Source organism: Eptesicus fuscus, chromosome 7 (assembly GCF_027574615.1).
Source record: "Eptesicus fuscus isolate TK198812 chromosome 7, DD_ASM_mEF_20220401, whole genome shotgun sequence".
Taxonomy (NCBI): Eukaryota; Metazoa; Chordata; class Mammalia; order Chiroptera; family Vespertilionidae; genus Eptesicus; species Eptesicus fuscus.
In genome coordinates this window covers 107938812-107961708 of record NC_072479.1, presented here as the reverse complement: position 1 = coordinate 107961708, position 22897 = coordinate 107938812, and the positions used below count along the sequence as shown (strand labels likewise).

The following is a 22897-nucleotide window of genomic DNA, read 5'->3' as shown; positions in this document are numbered from 1 at the left end:
CTCTGCCATGGCAGCAATGCCCTGCGCTCTGCGGCCCCTGCCTGACACCGTCCCGTCTGCCACCTGCAGACCACGTGGCCGTGGAGATCCAGCTCAAGTTCAAAGACAGCGATGTCTTCCTCACCGCGCACCAGTACCCCTTCTACGACTGCGGCGAAGCCATGAAGCTGGAGAAGAACCTGCCGTGAGTGTCAAGCCCGCCCCCCCCCCCCCCCAGCTCCAGCCCCGCCCCTATCTCCTGCCCGGCTCCTTCAGCCCCGCCCCCAGCTCTAGCCCCGCCCCCAGCTCTAGCCCCGCCCCTATCTCCAGCCCCGCCCCTATCTCCTGCCCGGCTCCTCTGCCCCGCCCCGCCCCCAGCTCCACCCCCAGTCCATCCAGCCTCCCCCGCCCGCCCTTGCGGTGCCCACACCCTCGCCAACCTCTCTCCCAGGTGCATCTCCTGTGCCAGCAACCGCTGGACCTGCCAGTGGGACATGCGCTACCACGAGTGTCGGGAGGCCTCGCCCAACCCTGAGGACGGCATTGTGCCCGCTCACATGGTGAGGGGCCGTGGGCCCTGGTGGGGGGTGTGGCTGCGCGTCCCAGGCCACGTGGCCCTGACTGGCCTTCCTCTGCAGGAGGACAGCTGCCCCCAGTTCCTGGACCCCAGCCCGCTGGTCATCCCCATGAACTACGAGACGGACGTGACCTTCCAGGGCAACAACCTGGACACCGTGAAGGTGGGGCTGGTGAGGCTGCCCTGGGGAGCGAGCGGGCTGACCGGGCAGGGAGCCCTGTGCCCAGCGGCCCTGGCAGCTGGCGTGTCCGTGCGCCTTGCTCAGAGCCATCCTTGCTGACGGGAAGGGGGACCTGGGCTCCTGTAGGCCGCCCTGGCTCAGGGCTCCCACAGGAGGCAGCTGCTCAGGAAACAGTGTTGGGGACAGAAGGAGGCAGGGAGGTCTGGGGACGCTGACAACTTGGACGGAGAAAAGGAGGCCAGCCAGTCTGTGGAGGGGCTGGGCAGTGGGCTGCCCCTTAGTGAGGGAGCAGGGCGAGGTGCTCAGGCTTGGACCATGGGGAAGGGGTCCAGGAGAGGCCGAGGGGTCAGCTGGGATGGGAGTACCTAAGCTGGCCCAGAAGGTGTGGCCACAGAGAGCCCTGGCCTGAGAGCCGTGGGTCGGGGAGGGAGGCGGGAAGGGCTGGCGGTGCAGGGGTCCTGTCGGTGTGTCCTGCAGGTCTCCTCCCTGCACGTGGGCAGTGACCTCCCCAAGTTCGAGGTGCAGGTGAACACGCGGGGGCCAGGAACCTTCTACTTTCGGACCCCGAAGGTACAGCTCCCAGGGTGGGCCTCGTTCCTCCAGGGTGAGGAGGCAGGGCTGTTGGGCCAGGCGGCATGCTCACCCTTGTCTCTGAGACCCTGGCCCCTCCACTGCTGCCCCCCTGCTGAGAGGGGACCCCACGGGCCTTTGTGGGCACAGCGATCGCCCTCTAGGGCTGGGGGGAGCGGTCAGAGTGCAGTGTGTCCCTGCGTGTCCCTCCAGCTGTCCCATGACGAGAACGAAACGCTGCCCTTGCACCTGTACGTCAAGTCCTACGGCAAATACATTGACAGCAAGCTCCAAGGTGGGCGGGGCCTGGCGGGAGCAGGGCGGGGCCTGGGGGTCGGACAAGGGGCCGGGTGGGGCAGGGTAGGCCTGGGGGCCGGGTGGGGAGGTGGGCCAGGCAGGGCGGGGCGGGGGGGCCCTGCTGATAGCTGGCTGCTCCCTCCGCAGTGACCCTCTATAACTGCTCCTTCGGCCGCAGCGACTGCAGCCTGTGCCTGGCCGCCGACCCCGCCTACAAGTGCGTGTGGTGCGGCGGGCAGGGCAGGTGTGTGTACGAGGCCCTGTGCAGCAACGCCACCTCCGAGTGCCCGCCGCCCGTCATCACCGAGGTGAGTCCCCCTCGGGCGAGGGCCCCCCGTGGGAGGGGCGGGACCCCAGCCTGAGGCCGGCTCTGCCGATTTCAGATCCAGCCGGAGACAGGCCCCCTGGGTGGCGGCATTCGCGTCACGATCCTCGGGTCAAACTTGGGGGTCAGGGCAGAGGACGTCCAGAGCGTCACCGTGGCCGGCCGGAATTGCGCCTTTGAGCCGGAACGGTACTCGGTGTCCACCAGGTGAGTGGCCAGCGGTGGTCTGGGCTCCATGGGCCAAGTCAGTCCCCACAGGGGGCCCGGGGCAGATGGAGAAGAGGGACATGGGGGTGTGGGTGCCCCGGACTCCCCATCAGACGTGCCAGTCAGGCAGGGTCTGGGCTAGGCCTTGAGAGGGACCCCCTCTGCCTGCTGCCCCCCCAGGATCGTGTGTGCCATTGAAGCCACAGACGTGCCCCTCACGGGGGGTGTGGAGGTGGACATCAACGGGAAGCTTGGCCACTCGCCGCCCCACGTCCAGTTCACCTACCAGGTGAGTGCCTGGCCCCCCGACCAGGTAGGGACGGACGGGGGCGGGTCTGGCCTCTGCTGCTGACTCCTGGATGGTTGGGGGCTGTGCCCCTTCAACAACAGTCAAGATTGAGGGGTGGGGAGAGCTGCCACTCGGCCCCGACCTGAAAGCGCCCATCTCTGTCCTAGGAGCCCCGACCCCTCAGCGTGGAGCCGAGGGAGGGGCCGCAGGCGGGCGGCACCACGCTGACCATCAACGGCACCCACTTGGACACGGGCTCCAAGGAAGACGTGCGCGTGACCATCGGTGGCGTCCCGTGTAATGTGTGGGTGTCACCTGCGGGCCACCCGCGCTCTGGTCTGCCCTGGTCCTTGGGGCAGGGTGGGTGTCCTGAGGGAGCGGTGCCCTGAGCCTGACCCCTGCCCCCTTGCCCAGGGCTGGAGTTGGTCTCAGGGTGGGGTTGACACGAATAACCTTCACCCCCAGGACGCAGTTTGGGGCGCAGCTCCAGTGTGTCACGGGCCCCCAGGCAGCCCCGGGGCAGCTGTCCTTGGAGATCTACTACGGGGGCTCCCCAGTGCCCAGCTCCGGCATCACCTTCACCTACCGCGAGAACCCGGTGCTGCGGGCCTTCGAGCCCCTGCGGAGCTTTGCCAGGTGTGGCCTCTGCCCTGCCCACTGCCCACCAAGACTCCCATGCCACCCCCACCCCCAGCTACTTCCCAAGTACCCTATGCCCACTGCCTGGTGCGGATGCGGGGGGCTGGGCAGGGGGAAGCTTCTATAAAAACCCTACTGCACCTCCTAGACCCACTTCCTCCTAGAAAGCCTGACAGGGGAGCCCCAGAGTCCCCTGCCCAGAGACGCTCGAGGATGGCAGGGCTCACAGTCACAGGCCCTGAGCACGCCCCACCCTGTGGCAGGCACGGTTCACGGGGACCTGCGTGTGCCCCCAAAACCAGTTTGGGGTCAGGGATTTCAGCCCCGCCCTCCCCACGCCCACCACACGGCCAGCAAGGGGGTGGGGGCACGGCTCCGCAGGGCACCTGCTCTGGAGCTGGCTGGGTACCTCCCTTGCCCAGTTGTACCCACTCAGGCACCTCCCCACCCCCAGTGGCGGCCGCAGCATCAACGTGACGGGGCAGGGCTTCAGCCTGATCCAGAACTTCTCCATGGTGGTCATAGCCGAGCCTCTGCAGTCCTGGCGGCGCCGGAGGGAGGCTGGCCCCCTGCAGCCCCACACGGTCAGTCCTGCTGCGGGCCGGGGCTCGGAGCCTACGCTGGGCCCTGGGGCCCGGCTGGGGAGGGATGGGGCCCGTGCCCGTGGCCTGACCAACAGCCCTGGGCCTGCAGATCGTGGGCACGGAGTACACGCGCTACAACGACTCCAGGGTCGTGTTCCTGTCCCCGGCCGTGCCCGAGGACCCCGAGGCCTACAACCTCACGGTACTCGTGCAGATGGACGGGCACCGGGTCCTGCTCAGGACCGAGGCCGGCGCCTTCGAGTACGTGGCCGACCCCACCTTCAAGAACTTCACTGGGGGCGTCAAGAAGCAGGTCAACAAGCTCATCCACGCCCAGGTGAGGACCGCCGCAGCCCGGTCCGGTCCGACCAGGTGCTGGTGGGCAGGCTGCTCCAGGTCCCGCCCCTGAGTCCCTCCTGGTCACGGCGACCCCGCCCCACCCCCAGGGCACCAACCTGAACAAGGCGATGACGCTGCATGAGGCCGAGGCCTTTGTGGGCGCCGAGCGCTGCATCATGAAGACGCTGACGGAGACGGACCTGTACTGCGAGCCCCCGGAGGTGCAGCCCCCCCCTAAGCGGCGGCAGAAGCGAGACACCACACTCAACCTGCCGGAGTTCATTGTACGTGTGGGCGGGGCAGGAGGGTGGGGCCCCAGGCTGTGCCGTGCTTGTCCGCGCTGAGGCCTCCCCTCCACGCAGGTGAAGTTCGGCTCCCGGGAGTGGGTGCTGGGCCGCGTGGAGTATGACAGTCGTGTGAGCGAGGTGCCGCTCAGCCTCATCCTGCCGCTGGTCATGGTGCCCATGGTGGCCGCCATCGCCCTGTCTGTCTACTGCTACTGGTGAGCCCCGCCCGCAGCCTCGGCCCCGCCCACAGCCCTGGACCCGCCCCATAATCTGGGCCCCGCCCCCAAACCTGGGCCCCGCCTGCAGCCTCGGCCCCGCCCCCATAATCTGGGCCCCACCCACAGCCCTGGCCCCGCCCTCCTGCAACCTGGGCCCCGCCTGCAGCCTCGGCCCCGCCCACAGCCCTGGCCCCGCCCTCCTGCAACCTGGGCCCCGCCTGCAGCCTCGGCCCCGCCCACAGCCCTGGCCCCGCCCTCCTGCAACCTGGGCCCCGCCTGCAGCCTCGGCCCCGCCCACAGCCCTGGCCCCGCCCTCCTGCAACCTGGGCTCCGCCTGCAGCCTCGGCCCCGCCCACAGCCCTGACCCAGCCCTCCCGCACCTGGGCCCTGGCCCCGCCCTCCTACCACCCCACCCGCCCCCGCCGCCTTCTGGCCACACCCACTGCCCTCTGGCCACACCCACTGCCCGGCACGCGGCGGGCCAGGCCGGGTCCCAGCAGCGCCCCCTCGTGCGCAGGAGGAAGAGCCAGCAGGCGGAGCGCGAGTACGAGAAGATCCGGTCCCAGCTGGAGGGCCTGGAGGAGAGCGTGCGCGACCGCTGCAAGAAGGAGTTCACCGGTGCGGCGCGGGGCCGGCGGGGAGGCGGCGCCCTCGCGGGGCGGGGGGCCGGGCCGGGCGAGGTGTCACCGGTGCTGTCCCCCCAGACCTGATGATCGAGATGGAGGACCAGACGAACGACGTGAACGAGGCCGGCATCCCGGTGCTGGACTACAAGACCTACACGGACCGCGTCTTCTTCCTGCCCTCCAAGGACGGCGACAAGGACGTGATGATCACGGGCCGGCTGGACATCCCCGAGTCGCGGCGGCCCGTGGTGGAGCAGGCGCTCTACCAGTTCTCCAACCTGCTCAACAGCAAGTCCTTCCTCATCAACGTGAGCGGCGGGCGGGCCGGGCCGGGATGGGGGCGGGCGGGCCGGGCCGGGCCGGCAGCGCTGACCCGCCGCCCCCGCAGTTCATCCACACCCTGGAGAGCCAGCGGGAGTTCTCGGCGCGCGCCAAGGTGTACTTCGCATCGCTGCTGACGGTGGCGCTGCACGGGAAGCTGGAGTACTACACGGACATCATGCGCACGCTCTTCCTGGAGCTCATGGAGCAGTACGTGGTGGCCAAGAACCCCAAGCTGATGCTGCGCAGGTGCGTGGGGCGCGGGCAGGGGGGCGGAGGCTGTGGCACCTGGTTTGCTGGCCGGGGGCAGCCAGCGCGAGGAGTGGGGAGGTTCGGCAGGGATGGCGTCCATTGGTCTCCACTGGTCACTGGGCTGCTCCCCCTCAGAATCACCCTCTAGGACAGGGTGACATCCCCCCCCCCAAGGGGCCGGGCACTGGCTCACTGCAGGCTGGACCTGGGCATCCTGGCGGGAGGCGGGTCCGGGTGCCTGAAGAGCCAGCCAGGCTGGCAGGCACTGCGGGGCCCCTGGGTGCCAGGCCTGTCTGCACCCCCAGGTCGGAGACGGTGGTGGAGAGGATGCTGTCCAACTGGATGTCCATCTGTCTGTACCAGTACCTCAAGGTGGGCCCCCGGCGGCAGGGGGGATCGAGGGGGGCAGGGGAGCGTGGTCGCCCGAGGCTGACGGCCCTTGCTGCTCCAGGACAGCGCCGGCGAGCCGCTCTACAAGCTCTTCAAGGCCATCAAGCACCAGGTGGAGAAGGGCCCCGTGGACGCCGTGCAGAAGAAGGCCAAGTACACCCTCAACGACACGGGGCTGCTGGGGGACGACGTGGAGTACGCGCCCCTGGTGAGCCGGGGTCCCGCCCGTCCCCGTCCACCTCCCTGTGCTGGGGAGACCCTCCAGGTGCCGCGGCCCAGGCCTGCTGTCGGCCTGTGTGGGGCCCGGCACCCCGAGGGTGTCTGGTGGTGAGCTGTGCGCCCTCCCCTGGCCCCTGTGAGCTGGGAGGGATGAGGGGCCCTCTGCTCCTCTGCTCCATCCTGCTGGGCCCGGGCTGCAGGGGAGGCGAGGCCGCCAGCCGGGTGCAGTGGGGACTCCCACCCGCCCACTGGCCCTTCATCCCTTACCGCCCATCCCTCCCCGCAGACAGTGAGTGTGATCGTCCAGGACGAAGGGGTGGACGCCATCCCCGTCAAGGTGCTCAACTGCGACACCATCTCCCAGGTGAAGGAGAAGATCATCGACCAGGTGTACCGCACGCAGCCTTGCTCCCGCTGGCCCAAGGCGGACAGCGTGGTCCTGGGTGAGCGCTCTGCCCGGGGGGAGGGCGGGCAGGGGACAGCGAGGGCGCCCTGCAGGGCGGGTGGTCTGTGGCTGGGTCCCCGAGCTGCCGTGTCGATCCGCAGAGTGGCGCCCTGGGTCCACGGCCCAGATCCTGTCTGACCTGGACCTGACCTCCCAGCGGGACGGCCGGTGGAAGCGTGTCAACACGCTCATGCACTACAACGTGAGTGCCGGCGGCTCGGGCGCCCTCCCTGCACGCCGGGGGCTGGGGAACGGGCCTCCCTCATGACCCTGTTCCCCAGGTCCGGGACGGAGCCACGCTCATCCTGTCCAAGGTGGGGGTCTCCCAGCAGCCGGAGGACAACCAGCAGGACCTGCCCGGGGAGCGTGAGTCCCTTCCTCGTGCCTGTTTTGTTTGTTTGTTTTTAATTGATTTCAGACAAGAAGGGAGAGGGAGAAAGGGAAATAGAAACATCGATGATGAGAGGGAATTATTGATCGGCTGCCTCCTGCACGCCCCCTACTGGGGATGGAGCCCACAACCCGGGCCTGTGCCCTGACCGGGAATCGAACTGTGACCTCCTGGTTCCTTGGTCAGTGCTCTAACCACTGAGCCATGCTGGCCGGGCCTCGTGCCTGTGTGGTTCTGGCCCCTGAAGGTGTACCCTCTGGGGGCGGCGAGCCCAGCGTGATACCTGGCCCCTCCCCACAGGCCACGCCCTCCTGGAGGACGAGAACCGCGTGTGGCACCTGGTGCGGCCCACGGACGAGGTGGAGGAGGGCAAGTGCAAGCGCGGCAGCATGAAGGAGAAGGAGCGCACCAAGGCCATCACCGAGATCTACCTGACCCGCCTGCTGTCCGTCAAGGTGGGCGCGGGGGTGGGGGGGACCGTGGGCGTGCCGCCGGCGGGGGTGGCGGGCGGCGGGCCGAACGCTGAGTCCCCTCCACCCACAGGGCACGCTGCAGCAGTTCGTGGACAACTTCTTCCAGAGCGTGCTGGCGCCGGGCCTGGCCGTGCCGCCCGCCGTCAAGTACTTCTTCGACTTCCTGGACGAGCAGGCGGAGAAGCACGACATCAAGGACGAGGACACCATCCACATCTGGAAGACCAACAGGTGTGGCCCCGTCCCACCCCCGGGCGCCCACCCGCCCCGGTCCCAGCAGCCCCTCACCCGTTCTCGCTCTGCCTCAGCTTACCGCTCCGGTTCTGGGTGAACATCCTCAAGAACCCACACTTCATCTTCGACGTGCACGTCCACGAGGTGGTGGACGCCTCGCTGTCCGTCATTGCGCAGACCTTCATGGACGCCTGCACGCGCACGGAGCACAAGCTGAGCCGGGTGAGCGTCCTGGCAGCTCCCGAGGGCTGGGGAGCGGGGTCCTCGCCCCGGAGGCCTGGACAGGGCAGTGTCCACGAGGTGGGAGTCGTGGCCGTGCCAGGATGTGCCGGGTTTGCCTGGGTGTGGATTTGCACATTGGGAGCTGGAGTTCAGGAGAGACAGGTGCAAGGTAACGGGGTGGGGGCAGGGCCAGAGCCTGGGAGGTCCCCTGGTGATGGGCTTCTTAAAAAAATATATTTTTATTGATTTCATAGAAGAAGAGAGAGGGAGAGAGAGAGAGAAACATCAGTGATTAGAGAGAATCATGGACTGGCTGCCTCCTGCACGCCCCCTACTGGGGATTGAGCCTGCAACCCAGGCATGTGCCCTTGACTGGAATTGAACCCGGGACCCTTCAGTCCACAGTCCAGTGCTCTATCCACTGAGCCAGACTAGCCAGGGCGTGATGGGCTTTGTGGCGGCCTGCACCCCTGTCCTCCCCCTCCTCCTGCGCCCCTGTCCTCCCCCTCCTCCTGCGCCCCTGTCCTCCCCCTCCTCCTGCGCCCCTGTCCTCCCCCTCCTCCTGCGCCCCGTGGAGACCCTTTGCTTAGACTCACTCCAAACCAGTGTCAGGATGGCCAGGTCTGGCGGGGCGGGCGCTGCCCCTCCTTTTCCTGAGCGGGGCCGGCCGGGCTCCGTCGGGGCCGAGGGCAGGGACACCGGCCAGCCCTCCTTGGCCTGGGCCTCACGTGGCTGTGACCCCACAGGACTCGCCCAGCAACAAGCTGCTCTACGCCAAGGAGATCTCTACCTACAAGAAGATGGTGGAGGAGTGAGTGACCCCAGCTCCCGACCCCCACCCGCGGGGTCGCTGGGGGAGGAGCACCCTGGAGGGCAGCGTTGGGTCCAGCCTTCGGGACCCACCGTGCCCCCCGCCCTCTCCCACAGTTACTACAAGGGGATCAGACAGATGGTGCAGGTCAGCGACCAGGACATGAACACACACCTGGCGGAGATCTCCCGGGTAAGGGGCACAGGGGACCCTCCCAGGGGCAGCCGGCTGCACTGCAGGGCAGGTGTGTCGTGCCCTCGGGAGGGGAGGCCAGGTGGGCCGGCACCTGTGTGTGACTGACCAGGTGTTGCGTCCGCTCTGAGCCAGCCGTGTCGGCCACGCCTCTGCGTGGGTGCGTCTGCGTGGCTGCCCCGTGTCTGGGGGCTGTGAGGCTGTGGCCCTGAGTCTGCCTGTGCCACATGCTTGCTGCCCTGGGTCACACGCCCCCTCTCCCAGGCGCACACGGACTCCCTGAACACCCTCGTGGCCCTGCACCAGCTCTACCAGTACACGCAGAAGTACTACGACGAGGTAGGAGGTTCCGCCGCCCCGGCGAGGGAGGAGGCGCCTGGGCAGCCTGCTCCCCGCCTGGGGCTGACCTGAGCCTCCCTCAGATCATCAACGCCCTGGAGGAGGACCCTGCCGCCCAGAAGATGCAGCTGGCCTACCGCCTGCAGCAGATCGCCGCGGCCCTCGAGAACAAGGTCACCGACCTCTGACCTCCGGCACCACGGTCCCGAGGCACAGGTGTGTGATGCCCAGTGCCGGCATTGGGCGGCCCCTGGGGAAGGAGGCCGAAGCAAGCCGTGGGCCAGCCCTTCTCTCTCGCCGGTGGAGGAAGAGCCCCCGCCCCCCGGGACGTGCGAGTGTGGGTGCGGCGGGGACCCCACCTCCGCGTTGGTAGCCACGTAGCGTCTTTCTCCTGAGCAATAGTGCCTGGCGCCCTCCAGCACCAGCCCTCCCGGAACACCAGCATCGGGCGCTGTCTCCGAGTGGCGTCTCCTGAGCTCTTCGCAAATGTGCCTTTCGCCCCGGCGCCACCCCGTGTGGCTAGGGGCAGCCGGGCCTCAGCCCCCCTTCCTGAGCACCAGCAGCCGCCCAGTGAGGGTCTGGCCTCTTTGGGGGGTCTGAGTGCCTGCAGTCCCCAGGGCCTCGAGCCCAGACTGTCTGCCGCCCGAATGGGAGGAGAAAAGCGGTACGATGCCTTCCTGACCTCGCCTGGCCCGTGCCCTGGGGCACCAGCATCTGGGTGGACTCTGCGCTCCGGGCCTCACCTCCAAGGTCACGCTGGATGTCAGACGTCGAGGCCCAGGCAGCCAGAGGGGACCCAGCAGAGGAGGTCCAGGCCTGTCAGACAGGCTGTCCTGGAGGCTCCGCCCGGTCTGTGGGGGGCCGGGAGGAGCTCGGCTAGGACACCCCCACCCCTTTTGTAAATCATGTTCATTGTAAATCAAATACAGCCGTCTTTTTCACTCTGCTGGTTGGCTGCGTTCCTCCTGGGGCCGCAGGGCTGCTGCCCCTGCTCACCGGCCCTGGCCCCACCCTGGCCTGCTCACAGCCTCCTCCCCAGCTCCTAGGATCTCACCCTCAGGTGGGCCTGTGTGGCCTCACGCCCCACCTCCCGGTTCCTCTGGGCCAGGCCCACGGGGCGAGTGCAGCGGCTGCAGCTCACCCACAGCCACCGGCTGCGCTCAGTCCACCCGAGAAGAGGATGGTCAAGGGCTGGGAGGTGAGGCCTCTGGCATGGAGCGGGCTGGGCAGCTCAGGCCTAGGTGATCCTGGAGTCGGTTATGGGTCCAGAGGGGTGCAAGGGGGCAGCCCCGCCAGGCAGGGAAGTGGGGGGCATTGGGCTGGCCAGGCAGCCCTGTTGGCCATGATGTTCCCCTGCCTCCCTTCTTGGGCTGAGCCACCAGGAGCCGTGGGAGCAGGGCGGGTGTGATGGCAGCCTGAGCTCTCAGGGACCTGCTTCCTCCTTCCTGAGGCGGGGTACCTCCCAGGCATGGTCTACCCAGTGCCCATTTAGTAAGCTCCTGCTGTATGCAGACCCCACTGGACACGGGGGTGGCTCAGGGATAGAGGCCCCTGTGTCGTCCTCCTGGAGGCTGTGGGCCATTCGGGAGGCTCCTCTGCCCCCTGAGCCGCCCCAGGATGACGTGGGACGTAGCAGGGCTCACGGACCCTGTACCCAAGAGCAAGTGGCACTTCGCTGCTGCCGGAGGAAGAGGGGGGTTGTCTGGGAATCTGGTGATGGGGGCGGGGTTTGCTCCGAATCTCCGTGTCCTATGCAGAGCTGAGACGTGTCACCCCGCAGCCATCAGGCACAGGTGTGTGCTTGTGTCTCAGGCCCCTGATTCGACACACACTGTCCTGGACACGAGGGACTCTGCAGGAACCCGGACACACAGGGCCTGCTCCACAAATACCACCCAAGCAAAGCAGAAAGGGGAATTGGGGACTTTACAACAAGGAGGCGGAGGGGTCCAGCTTCAGATATGGCTGCATCCAGGTACTCACATGTCGAGGTTCCTGTAGGTCAGTGATGGGCAACCTTTTGAGCTTGGTGTGTCAGACTTCGCCAAAAAACTGAGCATAACTCGGGCAGTGTGTCACTTTGAGGAAAAAACTAACTCCAAGACTCTAGTCGCAAATGTTTCATCCTCAGGAGCAGCAAATGTTTCATCCTCGGCATGCGGCCGCGTGTCATCAGAAATGGCTACGCGTGTCAGTGCTGACACGCGTGCGTGTCATAGGTTCGCCATCAGCGGGTCCAGTTCCTGAGTAGGGGCGGCTGGAGATTGAGAAATAAAAGCAAGAGACAGACACAGAGATAGAAGGAAAAAAGCTGGGGCCGGGTGGGGCGACGGCCCTCTTCTGATGGAGAGACAGGGACAGTGACCCAGAGCCAATCCAGCGAGTTTATTTTATACCCCAAATATCAGGAAGTTTCACCAAAAGGTCAAGACAAAAAAAGATTATTTGCATTCTTGAGTAGGCCCTGAGCATTCCCGGTACTAGGCTGGATTTAGATATCAAAACCACTTCCCCCCACCACGGGCTGAAATGAAGGTCAAGCTGACAACACCCTTGCCCTTTTGGCAAGGCGTGTTCCCAGGGCGTGGCTGTGGCGCCACCACTGGGTTCAGCTGACAATAATGAAGGGATGCCCACGTGCCTTCCCAGGGGGCCCTCTACAGGCTCCACCTGTCTGCTGTCCTGGGGTAGCAGGGCTGCTGGTGGTGGGCAGCCCCAGCCAGTGTCTCCTCCACATGGGCACACCCCTGTGTGGGGGCGGGGGCGTCTCGGTGGGTGAGGCCTTAATCATAAGCCACTTGGAACAAGGGTGGGTGTCTTCCCCCAAGGAAGGGGTACTAGGCAAACAGCTGGCATCCCCCCCAGGGACCCCTGCAGTGACAGTGCCACCCCTTCCCAGGACATCAGGACAAGATGCTGAGAAGCGTCCCAGCTGGTTTGGCTCAGTGGATAGAGCGTCGGTCCTGGGACTTAAGGGTCGAGGGTTCGATTCTGGTCAGGAGCATGTACCTCGGTTGCAGGCTCTCTATCACTAGCCCTGGTTGAGGTGCGTGCAGGAGGCAACCAACCAATGTGTCTCCCACCTCGATGTTTCTCTGTCTCTCCCTCTCCCTTCCACTCTCTCTAAAAGTCAGTGAGAAAATATCCTCGGGTGAGGATTAACAGCAACAAAAGATGGGGAGGTCAGTGGGAGCCCCTCCCTCCTCAGCTGTGAAGCTCGGAGTCACGGGGAGGACTACCCTTTTGGAGAGAGGAGGGCTCCCTGTCCTGTCCTGTCGGGGGTGGTGAAGGGTAGAGACAGTGTTGGGATGCACGGGGTGGGCAGGCCGGCTGTGAGTGGTCAGGGTGTCTCCAGGGTGGGTCCACCAGCAACCTCGAGCTTTCCTCCCAAGTGGCAGGCTACACCCCGCTTGCCTATTAAGAGCATGAACCCCCCCGCCTGCCCCCCGCCAACCAGTTTGGCTCAGTGGATAGAGCATCGGCCTTCGGACTGAAGGGTCCCAGGTTTGGTTCTGATCAAGGGCATGTGCCTTGGTTTCGGGCTCAAGCCCTAGTAGGGGGCATGCAGGAGGCAGCAGCTGATCCATGTTTTCATTGATGTTTCTAATTCTCTGTCCCTCTCCCTTCCTCTGTAACATCAATTTAAAAAATAATATTTTTTAAAAAGCAAGAAAAAGCATGAACCCCACCCCTGACACAGACTGATGAGCATTTTAGGAAGTTCACTGTGACCTCAGGGGGAAGTGCACCCAGACTGGCTGGGACTGGAAAGGGGGTGACCTGGGCCAGTGGGCGTGGAGAGAAGGGCTGGCTCTAAGTTCAGGGGTGACAGTGATTCACGCTGAGGGCGGAGGGAGGCCAGGGCTCGGGCCTGGGCAGGAGGCTCTTCCCTCAGCCCCACCCTCACGCCGTGATCCTATCACTTCTGGCTGCTGCCCCTGCCCCACACCACTCAGTCATCCCACCTGGACAGGGCAGCCTGGACCTGGTGGCCTGATGACACTGACCATGTCCAGCCGAGCTCCCTGAGAACAAAACGGAAATCTGCCCGGCGGCATGGCTCAATGGTCGAGTGTCGACCTATGAACCAGGAGCTCAGGGTTCCATTCCCGGTCAGGGCACATGCCCTGGTTGCAGGCTCCATCCCCAGTAGGGGCGGGCCAGAGGCAGCTGATCATTGATGCTCTCTCATTGATGTTTCTCTCTTTCCCTTCTTCTCTGAAGTCAATTAAAAAATGTTTTAATCTGCCGAAACCGGTTTGGCTCAGTGGATAGAGCGTCGGCCTGTGGACTGAAGGGTCCCAGGTTCGATTCCGGTCAAGGGCATGTACCTTGGTTGCGGGCACATCCCTGGTGGGGGGTGTGCAGGAGGCAGCTGGTCGATGTTTAACTCTCATCGATGTTTCTAGCTCTCTATCCTTCTCCCTTCCTCTCTGTAAAAAATCAATAAAATATATTTTTAAAAAAATGTTTTAATCTGATCATGCCCCACCCAGCCTGCCCAGCCCTCCACCATGGCCACGGCCTTTCTGTTCCTGAAGTCAAGCTCAGCCCTACAAGCCAGGACTGCCTGGCGTCACCTCTCCAGGGGGTTCTCCCCAAACTCCGCGGTCACTTCCCTGCCCTGTTAGAACCCAGATCCTCCCCAGAAGGCAGCGTGGGGGACCTGTCCGCCTGGGGCGGGCGTCACGGCCGGGGATGGGGGTGGAGGTGAGCCCAGGGCAGGTTTGCTGAATGGAGGAAGGTCTCCACTCCACGCGCGTCAGCCCTCACCGCCCACCGGTGGGATTCCGGGCGGGCAAGGCCCGCAGGGCTCCCCTGGGTCGGCAGACACCCCCCCCCCCACCCCGGAGAGCACGGGGTTACCCGACACCTGCGCAGGGGCGGGGCCGGTCGCCATGGGAACGCGCCCTGGCGCGCGGGGCGGCGCAGACAAAGGCGGCCGGTTCCCACAGCCCGGGCTCCGCTCCCGCCCCGCCCCCGGCTTCAGCTGAAGCCTCATTAGCTCCGCACAAAACCTCAGCTGCCGGGGAAGGCGCCCCAGCGCGGGCAGCGGGCGGCCAGGGGCGGGGCTCCGGCTCCCCGAGGGGAAACAGGCGGCGGGGGCTCCGGGGGGCTCGGGACTGGCCAAGGTCACGGCCTTGGCGCTGGGACTCAGCCCGCTTCCCGGGTCGGGTTCTCTCAGCAGAGTGTCCGTGTGCCTGGTACTGCGTTCTATGCTTTATTTTCGTTTGGTTGTCAATATTTTAAAAAATCAGTTATTTCCATAAAAACTCAGGTTTTTTAAATTAAAAATATATTTTATTGGTTTTTTTACAGAGAGGAAGGGAGAGGGATAGAGACTTAGAAACATCGATGAAAGAGGAACATTGATCAGCTGCCTCCTGCACACGCCCCACTGGGGATGTGCCCGCAACCAAGGAACATGCCCTTGACCAGAATCGAACCTGGGACCCTTCAGTCCACAGACCGACGCTCTATCCACTGAGCCAAACCGGTTAGGGCAAAAACTCAGGTTTTAACTTGTTTCGAAAAAACAGAACTTTGGGCCGGGCCGCCCTGGCTCAGTGGTTGAGCTTCGACCTATGAACCAGGACGTCAGGGCACATGCCGGGTTTCGAGATCGGTCCCCAGTAGGGGGCGTGCAGGAGGCAGCCGATCTAGATCTATGATTCTCTCTCGTTATTGATGTTTCTCTCTCTCTCTCCCTCACTTCCTCTCTGAAATCATTAAAGAAGGATTTTTAAATAAAACCAGAATGTTGGGCAACCCAAGAGCCTAATTTCCCGCTTTCCTGGTGGGGGTGGGGGGTGGGCATTAGGAGGCACTTATCTTCACCAGTGGGCGCTGGGTACGTGAGGGCGCCCGCCTGCTGGCCCAGGGAACACCTGGTGGAGCAGCAAGTGGGAACTAAACCGCGAGAGCAAAGCACGGTTCAGGAGGTGTTCTCAGCCCCTGGGAACTCCTCGGTACCTAGGCAAGTCAGGGTGGGCTTCCTGGAAGAGGTGACGGGGGGGGTGGTTGTTTCAAAAAGAAGGAAGGTACCAGGCACCGAAGAAGACTCATTTGGGGAAAGCTTTTTTAAAAAAAATTTTTTTTCTATTGATTTCAGAGAGGAAGGGAGAGGCAGAGAGAGAAACATCAGTGTTGAGAGAGAATCATTGATCGGCTGCCTTCTGCACGCCCCCTACTCGGGATCAAGTCCCCAGCCTGGGCCCTTGACTAGAATCGAACCTGGGACGCCTCAGTCTGCAGGCCGACGCTCTATCCACTGAAGGGAAAGCTTCTTCTGGGCACCACACCCCAGGCCCCTGGTGCCGCCGCTGTCCCTGGTCCTGACGAAACCCAAGGCCTGGCCCGGGGATCACAGTTCCCCCGAGGCGAGCGGGCAGGTCTGCCAGGAGGCAGCCACCCCACCGCGCCCCGAGCGGCCTCCGCAGGGAGGGCCCGGCTGGCCCAGGACCCAAGGCGCCGCGGGTCAGCGTCTAGACGTGTTAGGTGGTCGTTCCTTTGTGGGTGACGGTTCGCCCAGGCATCTTTGATTTCGAGGGAGCAGCTGGGGGAGGGGTGCGGGACGGGAGGTGGGGCGAGGGGAGGTGCCAGCGGGAAGGGTGCGGGGAGCCAAGTCCTGAGAAAGGCGGTGGCGGCCTGGGCCTACATCTGTGGCGCCCGGGCGGGGACGGAACGTGGGCGCATATCTGGGGAGGTGCGCGGGCCCCTGGAGGTAGAAGCGGGAGGGGCTGTCAGTCGGACCGGGCTCCCTCTCCCCCCGGCAAAGCCCATCCTCCCCGGGACCGCCCCGGGAGGTGCCAGGAGGGCCGGTTTCTGCTCCGCCGCGCCTGGAAGCCGCCTCGTCCCCGGGATCCCCCTCGCCGGCCCCGCCCCGCGCACAGCGCTCCGTGCGCTCCGGCGCGGCGGGGGCCGCGGGAGGACATGTCCGGCCCTCGCGCCGGCTTCTACCGGCAGGAGCTGAACAAGACGGTGTGGGAGGTGCCGCAGCGGCTGCAGGGGCTGCGCCCGGTGGGCTCGGGCGCCTACGGCTCCGTCTGGTAGGGGCGGGGCGGGGGAGCGGGCGGGGGGTGGGGCGGGACTGCGCGCGCCCTCTACCTGCCCGGCCCGGATTCCGGGCGTGGGGTGGGACCTCGCCCTGCACCGCCCCCGGCACTGCGCGGATCTGTGGGAATGAATGGGGGTTGGGGCGTGAAGGAAAGTTTCCTCCCAGACCCCGCTCCCGGGCGGGGAGAAGGGTCACCCGCCTGCCCCCACCGGGCCTGAAGCCTGCGGCGTCACAGCCGGCGAGAGGGCGGGTCTCCCGGGCCCCCAAATGTCCGAGCACGCGTCTGGGGTGCCCCTGGCCCAGGGTCAGGCAGCCCCAGGGTCTGGCACAGGCCCCCGCCCTCAGGTGGGTACTTTTGTTTGAACAAGAAAAGCCCAGCTAGGGAGAGAGGGCAACCCCTCCCCATAGGGTGGCCCTGGGGGTCCTGTGGTCCCCCCTCCCCCACTTTGCAAGGGGTCTCGGACTTCTGGTGGGGCTTAACCCTAAGCAAAGGTGCCTACCATGACCCCTACAATTCCTAGGGGGTTCAACCCCACTCCACCCCTTTTTTGCCCCAAACAAAAGAGCTCAGACCACAGCCCTGCAGCTAGGCCCTGGGGCTCAGACAGAGGACTGGATCTGGAAGGGGAAGGAGGGTCAGATTCCCAAGGCCTGTCCCCCTGGGGGTGGGGAGGCCAGAGGCCCCGGGGTGAGGCGGCTGCGGGAAGTCCTGGTGTGGGTTGCAATGCTGACGGTGAGGCTGATGGTGTGGATGTGATAGGTGCTCCCACCCCCCAGCACCCGGTGGGTTCCTTACGGAGGCCAGAGCCAGGTGGCTGCTGTCCACAGCAGGGGTCCTGGAGGTGGGGGTGAATCGGCCCTGGAGCGGGGGGCGAGGGGGGGCACACATGTCATTGCTGGAGGCTCTGGCTGGAAGTTGGGAGTGAGCCAGGCCTCAGACCCAGTGTTGGAGCCTGGGGCAGCGGCTTGAGGTCCTTGTGGCCCTTGAGCTCACCCTGTGGCTGCAGGCAGGAACCTCAGGCCGGCCATTCTACCACAGGCCTTTCTCGTCATCTCTAAGATGCCCGGGGCAAGAAGGGGGTCCGGGCAGGTGTTGGGGGCTGAGGAGGCCAGGGGTCTGATAGAGCCTTGCTGGAAGCGCATCCCGCCCAGGATTGCCGCCTGGGAGTTCCCAGTGAGCATCGAGCTTCCGAGGGCCACCCAGGTCTCTCTCCGCTGCACTCAGCCCCACGTGCCCAGCAGGTGAGGGCCCCTCTCGTGGGCTCCCACCTTCACCTGGTGAAGCTGCCGACTCAGGGCCAGTCCCCGGTCACTTGGCAGCACAGACACAATTAGGCAAAACGATCTGCTGCCCGACCTGGTGGGCGGGGCCACCCCGTACTCCCAACTGAGGAATGACTTGGACCTCCCCCTGCAGGTGACAGGCTAGGGAGCGGGGCATGGGTGCCCCAGGCTCCTACCTGGCTTTCCGCCACCACTACCTGGGCCCGGGAGCAGGGACCCCTTGTCTCGAAGGAGCGGCTCCGAACACTGTGTGGATTCCATTCCCTCTTGGGAAAGCCAGATCCCAGACACGGGAGATGGAGTGGGAGGGAGGGAGGAGGGAGGAAGGAGCATCCGCTAGAGGCATGCTGGGGAGGCGGGGGCAGGTGTGTGTGTGTGACTGGACCGGAGCTGAGGTTTGGGCCTAAGGACGATGCTAGTGGCTGTTGAGTCCCCAGTGAAGAGCGGGTGGGGTGGGGGTGGAGTGGGGTGGGGTGGAGGGTCTTGACCTCTGGGGTTGGGGCTGGGCAAGGGGATGTAGACACCACGCTCCGCTGGGCATTCCCTCTGCCTGGCTCCTCACTGCTGCAGATGAGCCAGTTCCCCGCCATGTTTGAATGTCCAGAGGCCTTGGAGGCGGCTCTGGGCCCTCCTGGACTCACGGAGGGGGGTGGGGGGCCCTTTGCTGTGTGAACAGCCGAGGCTGCTCACCTGGTGCGTGATTTCCATCCGGGCCCTGGAGCCCCTCCCAGGCCTCGCTCTGGGTTTGGGGTGAGGGTGCAAACGATTGGGGTCCTGAGGCCCTGGGCCCCCAGGCGGACTCTCCGGTTGGAAGGCTGGGGGGAGGGCAGGGTAGGGGGAGAGTGATCCGATCCTCGAGGAGGGAGCAGGACCGGAGGCCCTGGGGACCCTGGATGGTGGCCGGCCCCCCGAGGTGTTCCCCGGGGCAAATGCCCGTGGGAGCACAGCGGAGGGCCAGCAGGGGTGGCCGCGGAGGAGAGGCGGTGGGGCCTCTGTGTGCGGGCCGCCCTCCGCCCAGACCGCCCTGGGGCGGGCGCCCCCAGGTCCCGGCCACCGCCCCCTCCGCCGCCCCGCAGCTCGGCCTACGACGCGCGTCTCCGCCAGAAGGTGGCGGTGAAGAAGCTGTCGCGCCCCTTCCAGTCGCTGGTCCACGCGCGGAGGACCTACCGGGAGCTGCGGCTGCTCCAGCACCTGAAGCACGAGAACGTGAGCGGGGGCCCCCGGGGGGTGCGGGCCGCGCGGGCTGGGCCGGACCCCCACGCTGACCCCTCCCCAGGTCATCGGGCTGCTGGACGTCTTCACTCCGGCCACGTCCATCGAGGACTTCAGCGAAGTGTAAGCGGCGCCGGGGCGCGCGGCGGGGAGGGGGCGGCAGGCCCGTCCTGACACCTGGCGACCACGCCCAGGTACCTGGTGACCACGCTGATGGGCGCCGACCTCAACAACATCGTCAAGTGCCAGGCGCTGAGCGACGAGCACGTGCAGTTCCTCGTGTACCAGCTGCTGCGCGGGCTGAAGGTGGGCGGGGCCGGAGGTGGGCGGGGCGCGGGCTGCGCGGGGGCGGGGCGTCCCGCTGGCTGGGCAGGGCCTGGGTAGGCGGGCGGGGCGTGGGCTGAAGGTGGGCGGGGCCGGAGGTGGGCGGGGCGCGGGCTGCGCGGGGGCGGGGCGTCCCGCTGGCTGGGCAGGGCCTGGGTAGGCGGGCGGGGCGTGGGCTGAAGGTGGGCGGGGCCCGGGGCGGGGCGGGGCCCGGGGCGGGGCGGGGCGTGCCCGCGGGGTCGGCGGGAACCTGACCTCCGTTCTCCCCCCTCGCAGTACATCCACTCGGCCGGGATCATCCACCGGGTAGGTGGCTCTGCAGGGCCGCCCGCTCCGCTCCTCCTGCGCTCAGCCCGCTAACCCTAACCCTGCACGCAGGACCTGAAGCCCAGCAACCTGGCGGTGAACGAGGACTGCGAGCTCAGGGTGCGAGCTGGGGAGGGGCCCGGGCGTAGGGGGCGGGGGGCATGGAGGAGGGGTTCCCGGGGTGGAGGGGCGCTGACCACCCGGGTGCCCGCTCTAGATCCTGGACTTCGGGCTGGCGCGCCAGGCAGACGAGGAGATGACGGGCTACGTGGCCACGCGCTGGTACCGGGCCCCTGAGATCATGCTCAACTGGATGCACTACAATCAGACAGGTGACGTCAGCCCTGTGGGGTGGCCAGGCAGAGCCCATGCCAGGGCCTGGGGCGGGGGTGGGGGTTGCGGGGGGACGTTGGGAGCTCCCATCTTGGGGACCCAAGGCCTGGGGCCAGCGTTCAGAAACAGACCTTCAGAGGGGAGGAGCATGGTGGGTGGGGCTGACCCCTCCTCCGCCCAGGGTTCTGGCTAGAGGAGGAGGGGCCCCGGTTGGCACAGTCCAGGCGGTCCCCCAGTTCTCAGAGGAAGGACTTGGGGTGGACAGACTGATGGAGACGCCTCCCCCAGCAGTGGACATCTGGTCTGTGGGTTGCATCATGGCCGAGCTGCTCCAAGGAAAGGCCCTCTTCCCGGGAAGTGACTGTATCCTTGGCCTAGGTGTGGGGGAGGGTTGAGCGTCAGGGTCCCTTCCTTTGCGGGGGGGGGGGGGTTTGAGAGGATGGCTCAGCCCTTTCTGGCCAGTCTTGCCTCTTCTCCCTCCCCCCCCCCGCCCGTGCCGTGCCACCTGGGCTCACTGTCCCGGGCTGTAGGAGGGAAGGTTCTGGGCAGTGTCCCCGAGATCTGGGGCCTGGGGGCCTGAGAAGGGTTCGTGCCTGGCCCGTGGGCATTTCCTCAGCCAGGCAGACATTGACCAGCTGAAGCGCATCATGGAGGTGGTGGGCACGCCCAGCCCGGAGGTGCTGGCAAAGATATCCTCGGAACACGTGAGTCCCCAGCCCCCGGCGTCCTCTGCTGCCCCGGCCCGTGCTGCTGTGGGGGAAGGGCCTGAGGGCTGGACCAGGCGCCGCGTGAGGAGCACGGGCCGCCGTGGAACAGAGCCCAAGGCAGGTGCCGGGCCCCTTCAGGGGGAAGCAGGTGAACGGGGAAGACATTCCTGGCACGAGGGACGGTGAGGGCCAAATAGCAGCGCCCACCGCAGTGCCCTGGCCAGGGAAGGAGGGGCAGGCCCAGGCCCTGGCCTGTTGGGGTGAGTGAGTAAGGGGGCTCAGGGCCAAGGGAGGTGGGGGTGCCGCCCCCTCAGGTCCTTCCCGTGTGCCCGCAGGCCCGGACGTACATCCAGTCCCTGCCTCCCATGCCCCGGAAGGACCTCAGGAGCATCTTCCATGGCGCCAACCCCCTGGGTGAGGACGGGCCCCGGGTCCCGGCTGGACGCCACGTCTGGCCCTGGATGCGGAGCTGACCTCCATCCGCCTCCTTCCCTGACCGCTCTGCAGCCGTGGACCTCCTGGGAAGGATGCTGGTGCTGGACAGCGACCAGAGGCTCAGTGCGGCCGAGGCCCTGGCCCACGCCTACTTCAGCCAGTACCACGACCCCGAGGACGAGCCCGAGGCCGAGCCCTATGACGAGAGCGTGGAGGCGAAGGAGCGCACCTTGGAGGAGTGGAAGGGTGGGCCTGGGCGGTGGGAGGGAAATGGGGGGGTGGGGGGCCCAGGGGCCCGAGGGCTGCCTTCCCTGGAGGCCGGGCCCTGCCTGTTTGCTGCAGGAAGGGCCCCAACTCATCCTCGGGGTAGTCTGGGAGGGGGACAGCACGCCCCCCCCCCCAACTCCAGGGGGCGGTTAGAGATGGGTTGGCACACCCAGCAGAGCAGGGGGCAGCACAGGGCAGGCTCTGGAAGGGCCGCGGGCCGAGGCTGCCCTCAGGTGGTGGGCCTGGGCTGGTGGCCGCAGGGGCTCACCTTCCCCTCCCTCCTCAGAGCTCACCTACCAGGAAGTCCTCAGCTTCAAGCCCCCAGGGCCACCGCAGCCTCCGGGCAGCCTGGACGTTGAGCAGTGAGCCACTCTGGAACTCAAGGAGGGCCCGAGCCTGCCCGCCCCGGTTCCGGTTCCGCAGCCCGCCGGGTTCCCACCAGGGTTGCCTCCCACCACGTGACCCCTGGCCTGGGACCCCTGGCCTGCATGCCGCTCCTGTGGGAGTCTGCGCACACATATGAATGCATGAACGTGTGCAAGCCGTGGGCGTAGGAGCCGGGACAGAGTGTCCTCGACTTCCTTGGTCCTCCTACCACATCCCAGCAGCCAGGGTCTGTCTCCCTTGGGACTCACTGTGGAGACCTGAATGCCTGAGGGGTTCCCTGGGGAGTGTGTCTGTCCCCAGATCTCACTCCCAGGGGGCTGTCTCTTGGGGGTGGTGCATCGGGACCAGGGCCCCCTGGAGACGCCAAGGGCAGGGACTCCGTGGTCTATGCTGCTCAGCCCGGAAGCGGCGGGGCTGCCCTGGGAAATGCTGAGACCCAAAGGCCTGAGAGCTGGGAGGGGTCTCCCCTGGGGGGTGGCAGGGCAAGGACAGCCACCGAGTGTCACATCAGACCGCCTGGAGCCACGTGTTTGCCTGTGTTGTGTGGCACATGTGCCCTGGTGCGTGTTCCTGGCATTTACACGGGAAGGCATGTGTGAATCTAGGGGCACCCAAGGGCCAGAGTCGGTACGAGCAGGAGGCCCAGGTCGGGGTGGCTGTACCTGCCTCCCCTCCCTCCCCCAGCGCCTGCGGTCATTGAGGGGTGCTGAGATCCTGCCGGGCACCATGCGAGGGGCTCAGGTGGGCAAGGGACAGCCACGTGAGCAAAAGCCATGGCGTTCTCCTCGGGCTTCTGCAGCCTGAGGGCACAGGGCCAGCTGGGGAGCGGGCAGTCATAGGGGCTGGGGGGACCTAAAGGGGCTGCCCACATATCGAGGCACTTGGACTTGGACCCTGGCCCTGCTGCCGAGAGCTGGGGCGCTCTGACCTGTGGGTCGGCCCTGAGCCTCCCTCCTTCCAGGAAGGAGCTGACTTCGTAACCTCTGGCACAGGCACCTGCTCCAGATGTGGAGGAGGTGTGAGTCTTCTCTGTCCAGCGGTGGTGTCAGGTGCCAGACAGTGGCCTCCTACCTCGAGGGACCCAGGGAGGGCTAAGGGTCAAGTGCCTGCACCTGGTGTCTCAATAAAGACCATTTCTTCACTCTGTCTGGTGTGGCTCAGTGGATAGAGCGTCAGCC

At 66.2% G+C, this 22897-nt stretch overlaps 2 protein-coding genes across 5 annotated transcripts in view; both read left to right on the top strand.

Annotated features, from left to right (window-relative positions):
- The window catches only part of PLXNB2 (plexin B2), a 29285-nt gene extending 18937 nt beyond the window's left edge, over positions 1-10348 (top strand). For 2 of the 3 annotated variants that reach the window (XM_054719669.1, XM_054719668.1), the window contains 29 exons: positions 70-184; positions 431-539; positions 618-719; positions 1215-1307; positions 1521-1602; positions 1752-1912; positions 1988-2136; positions 2317-2425; positions 2593-2729; positions 2891-3061; positions 3519-3648; positions 3758-3985; positions 4095-4271; positions 4350-4489; positions 5010-5110; positions 5197-5426; positions 5507-5688; positions 5997-6063; positions 6143-6289; positions 6587-6743; positions 6847-6947; positions 7027-7111; positions 7437-7591; positions 7680-7840; positions 7918-8065; positions 8812-8876; positions 8993-9068; positions 9333-9407; positions 9491-10348. In XM_054719669.1, coding sequence (XP_054575644.1) covers positions 70-184; positions 431-539; positions 618-719; positions 1215-1307; positions 1521-1602; positions 1752-1912; positions 1988-2136; positions 2317-2425; positions 2593-2729; positions 2891-3061; positions 3519-3648; positions 3758-3985; positions 4095-4271; positions 4350-4489; positions 5010-5110; positions 5197-5426; positions 5507-5688; positions 5997-6063; positions 6143-6289; positions 6587-6743; positions 6847-6947; positions 7027-7111; positions 7437-7591; positions 7680-7840; positions 7918-8065; positions 8812-8876; positions 8993-9068; positions 9333-9407; positions 9491-9595 — 3758 coding nt within the window. In that variant the 3' untranslated portion in view covers positions 9596-10348. The remainder of the gene's footprint in view (positions 1-69; positions 185-430; positions 540-617; positions 720-1214; positions 1308-1520; positions 1603-1751; positions 1913-1987; positions 2137-2316; positions 2426-2592; positions 2730-2890; positions 3062-3518; positions 3649-3757; positions 3986-4094; positions 4272-4349; positions 4490-5009; positions 5111-5196; positions 5427-5506; positions 5689-5996; positions 6064-6142; positions 6290-6586; positions 6744-6846; positions 6948-7026; positions 7112-7436; positions 7592-7679; positions 7841-7917; positions 8066-8811; positions 8877-8992; positions 9069-9332; positions 9408-9490) is intronic. The other variant, XM_054719670.1, reaches the window with a different exon arrangement.
- A 5992-nt stretch (positions 10349-16340) lies between these two features.
- MAPK11 (mitogen-activated protein kinase 11) lies at positions 16341-21949 on the top strand. 2 transcript variants are annotated; one of them, XM_054718588.1, is made up of 12 exons: positions 16341-16456; positions 18825-18954; positions 19025-19083; positions 19155-19266; positions 19561-19590; positions 19663-19710; positions 19808-19922; positions 20215-20286; positions 20548-20627; positions 20966-21044; positions 21138-21311; positions 21619-21949. In XM_054718588.1, the coding sequence occupies exons 1-12, from the start codon at positions 16341-16343 to the stop codon at positions 21696-21698; spliced, it is 1095 nt and encodes a 364-aa protein (XP_054574563.1). In that variant the 3' UTR covers positions 21699-21949. The 2 variants fall into 2 exon arrangements, with proteins under 2 accessions (XP_054574563.1, XP_054574564.1); XM_054718589.1 differs by lacking the exon at positions 19561-19590.
- Positions 21950-22897: the final 948 nt, after the last annotated feature.

Coding starts and splice junctions, on each gene's coding strand:
- MAPK11 (XM_054718588.1), top strand. CDS start 16,341: ATGTCCGGCCCTCGCGCCGGCTTCTACCGGCAGGAGCTGAACAAGACG. Junction 19,711..19,807: donor ACGAGGACTGCGAGCTCAGG/GTGCGAGCTGGG, acceptor TGCCCGCTCTAG/ATCCTGGACTTCGGGCTGGC. Junction 21,045..21,137: donor CCATGGCGCCAACCCCCTGG/GTGAGGACGGGC, acceptor ACCGCTCTGCAG/CCGTGGACCTCCTGGGAAGG.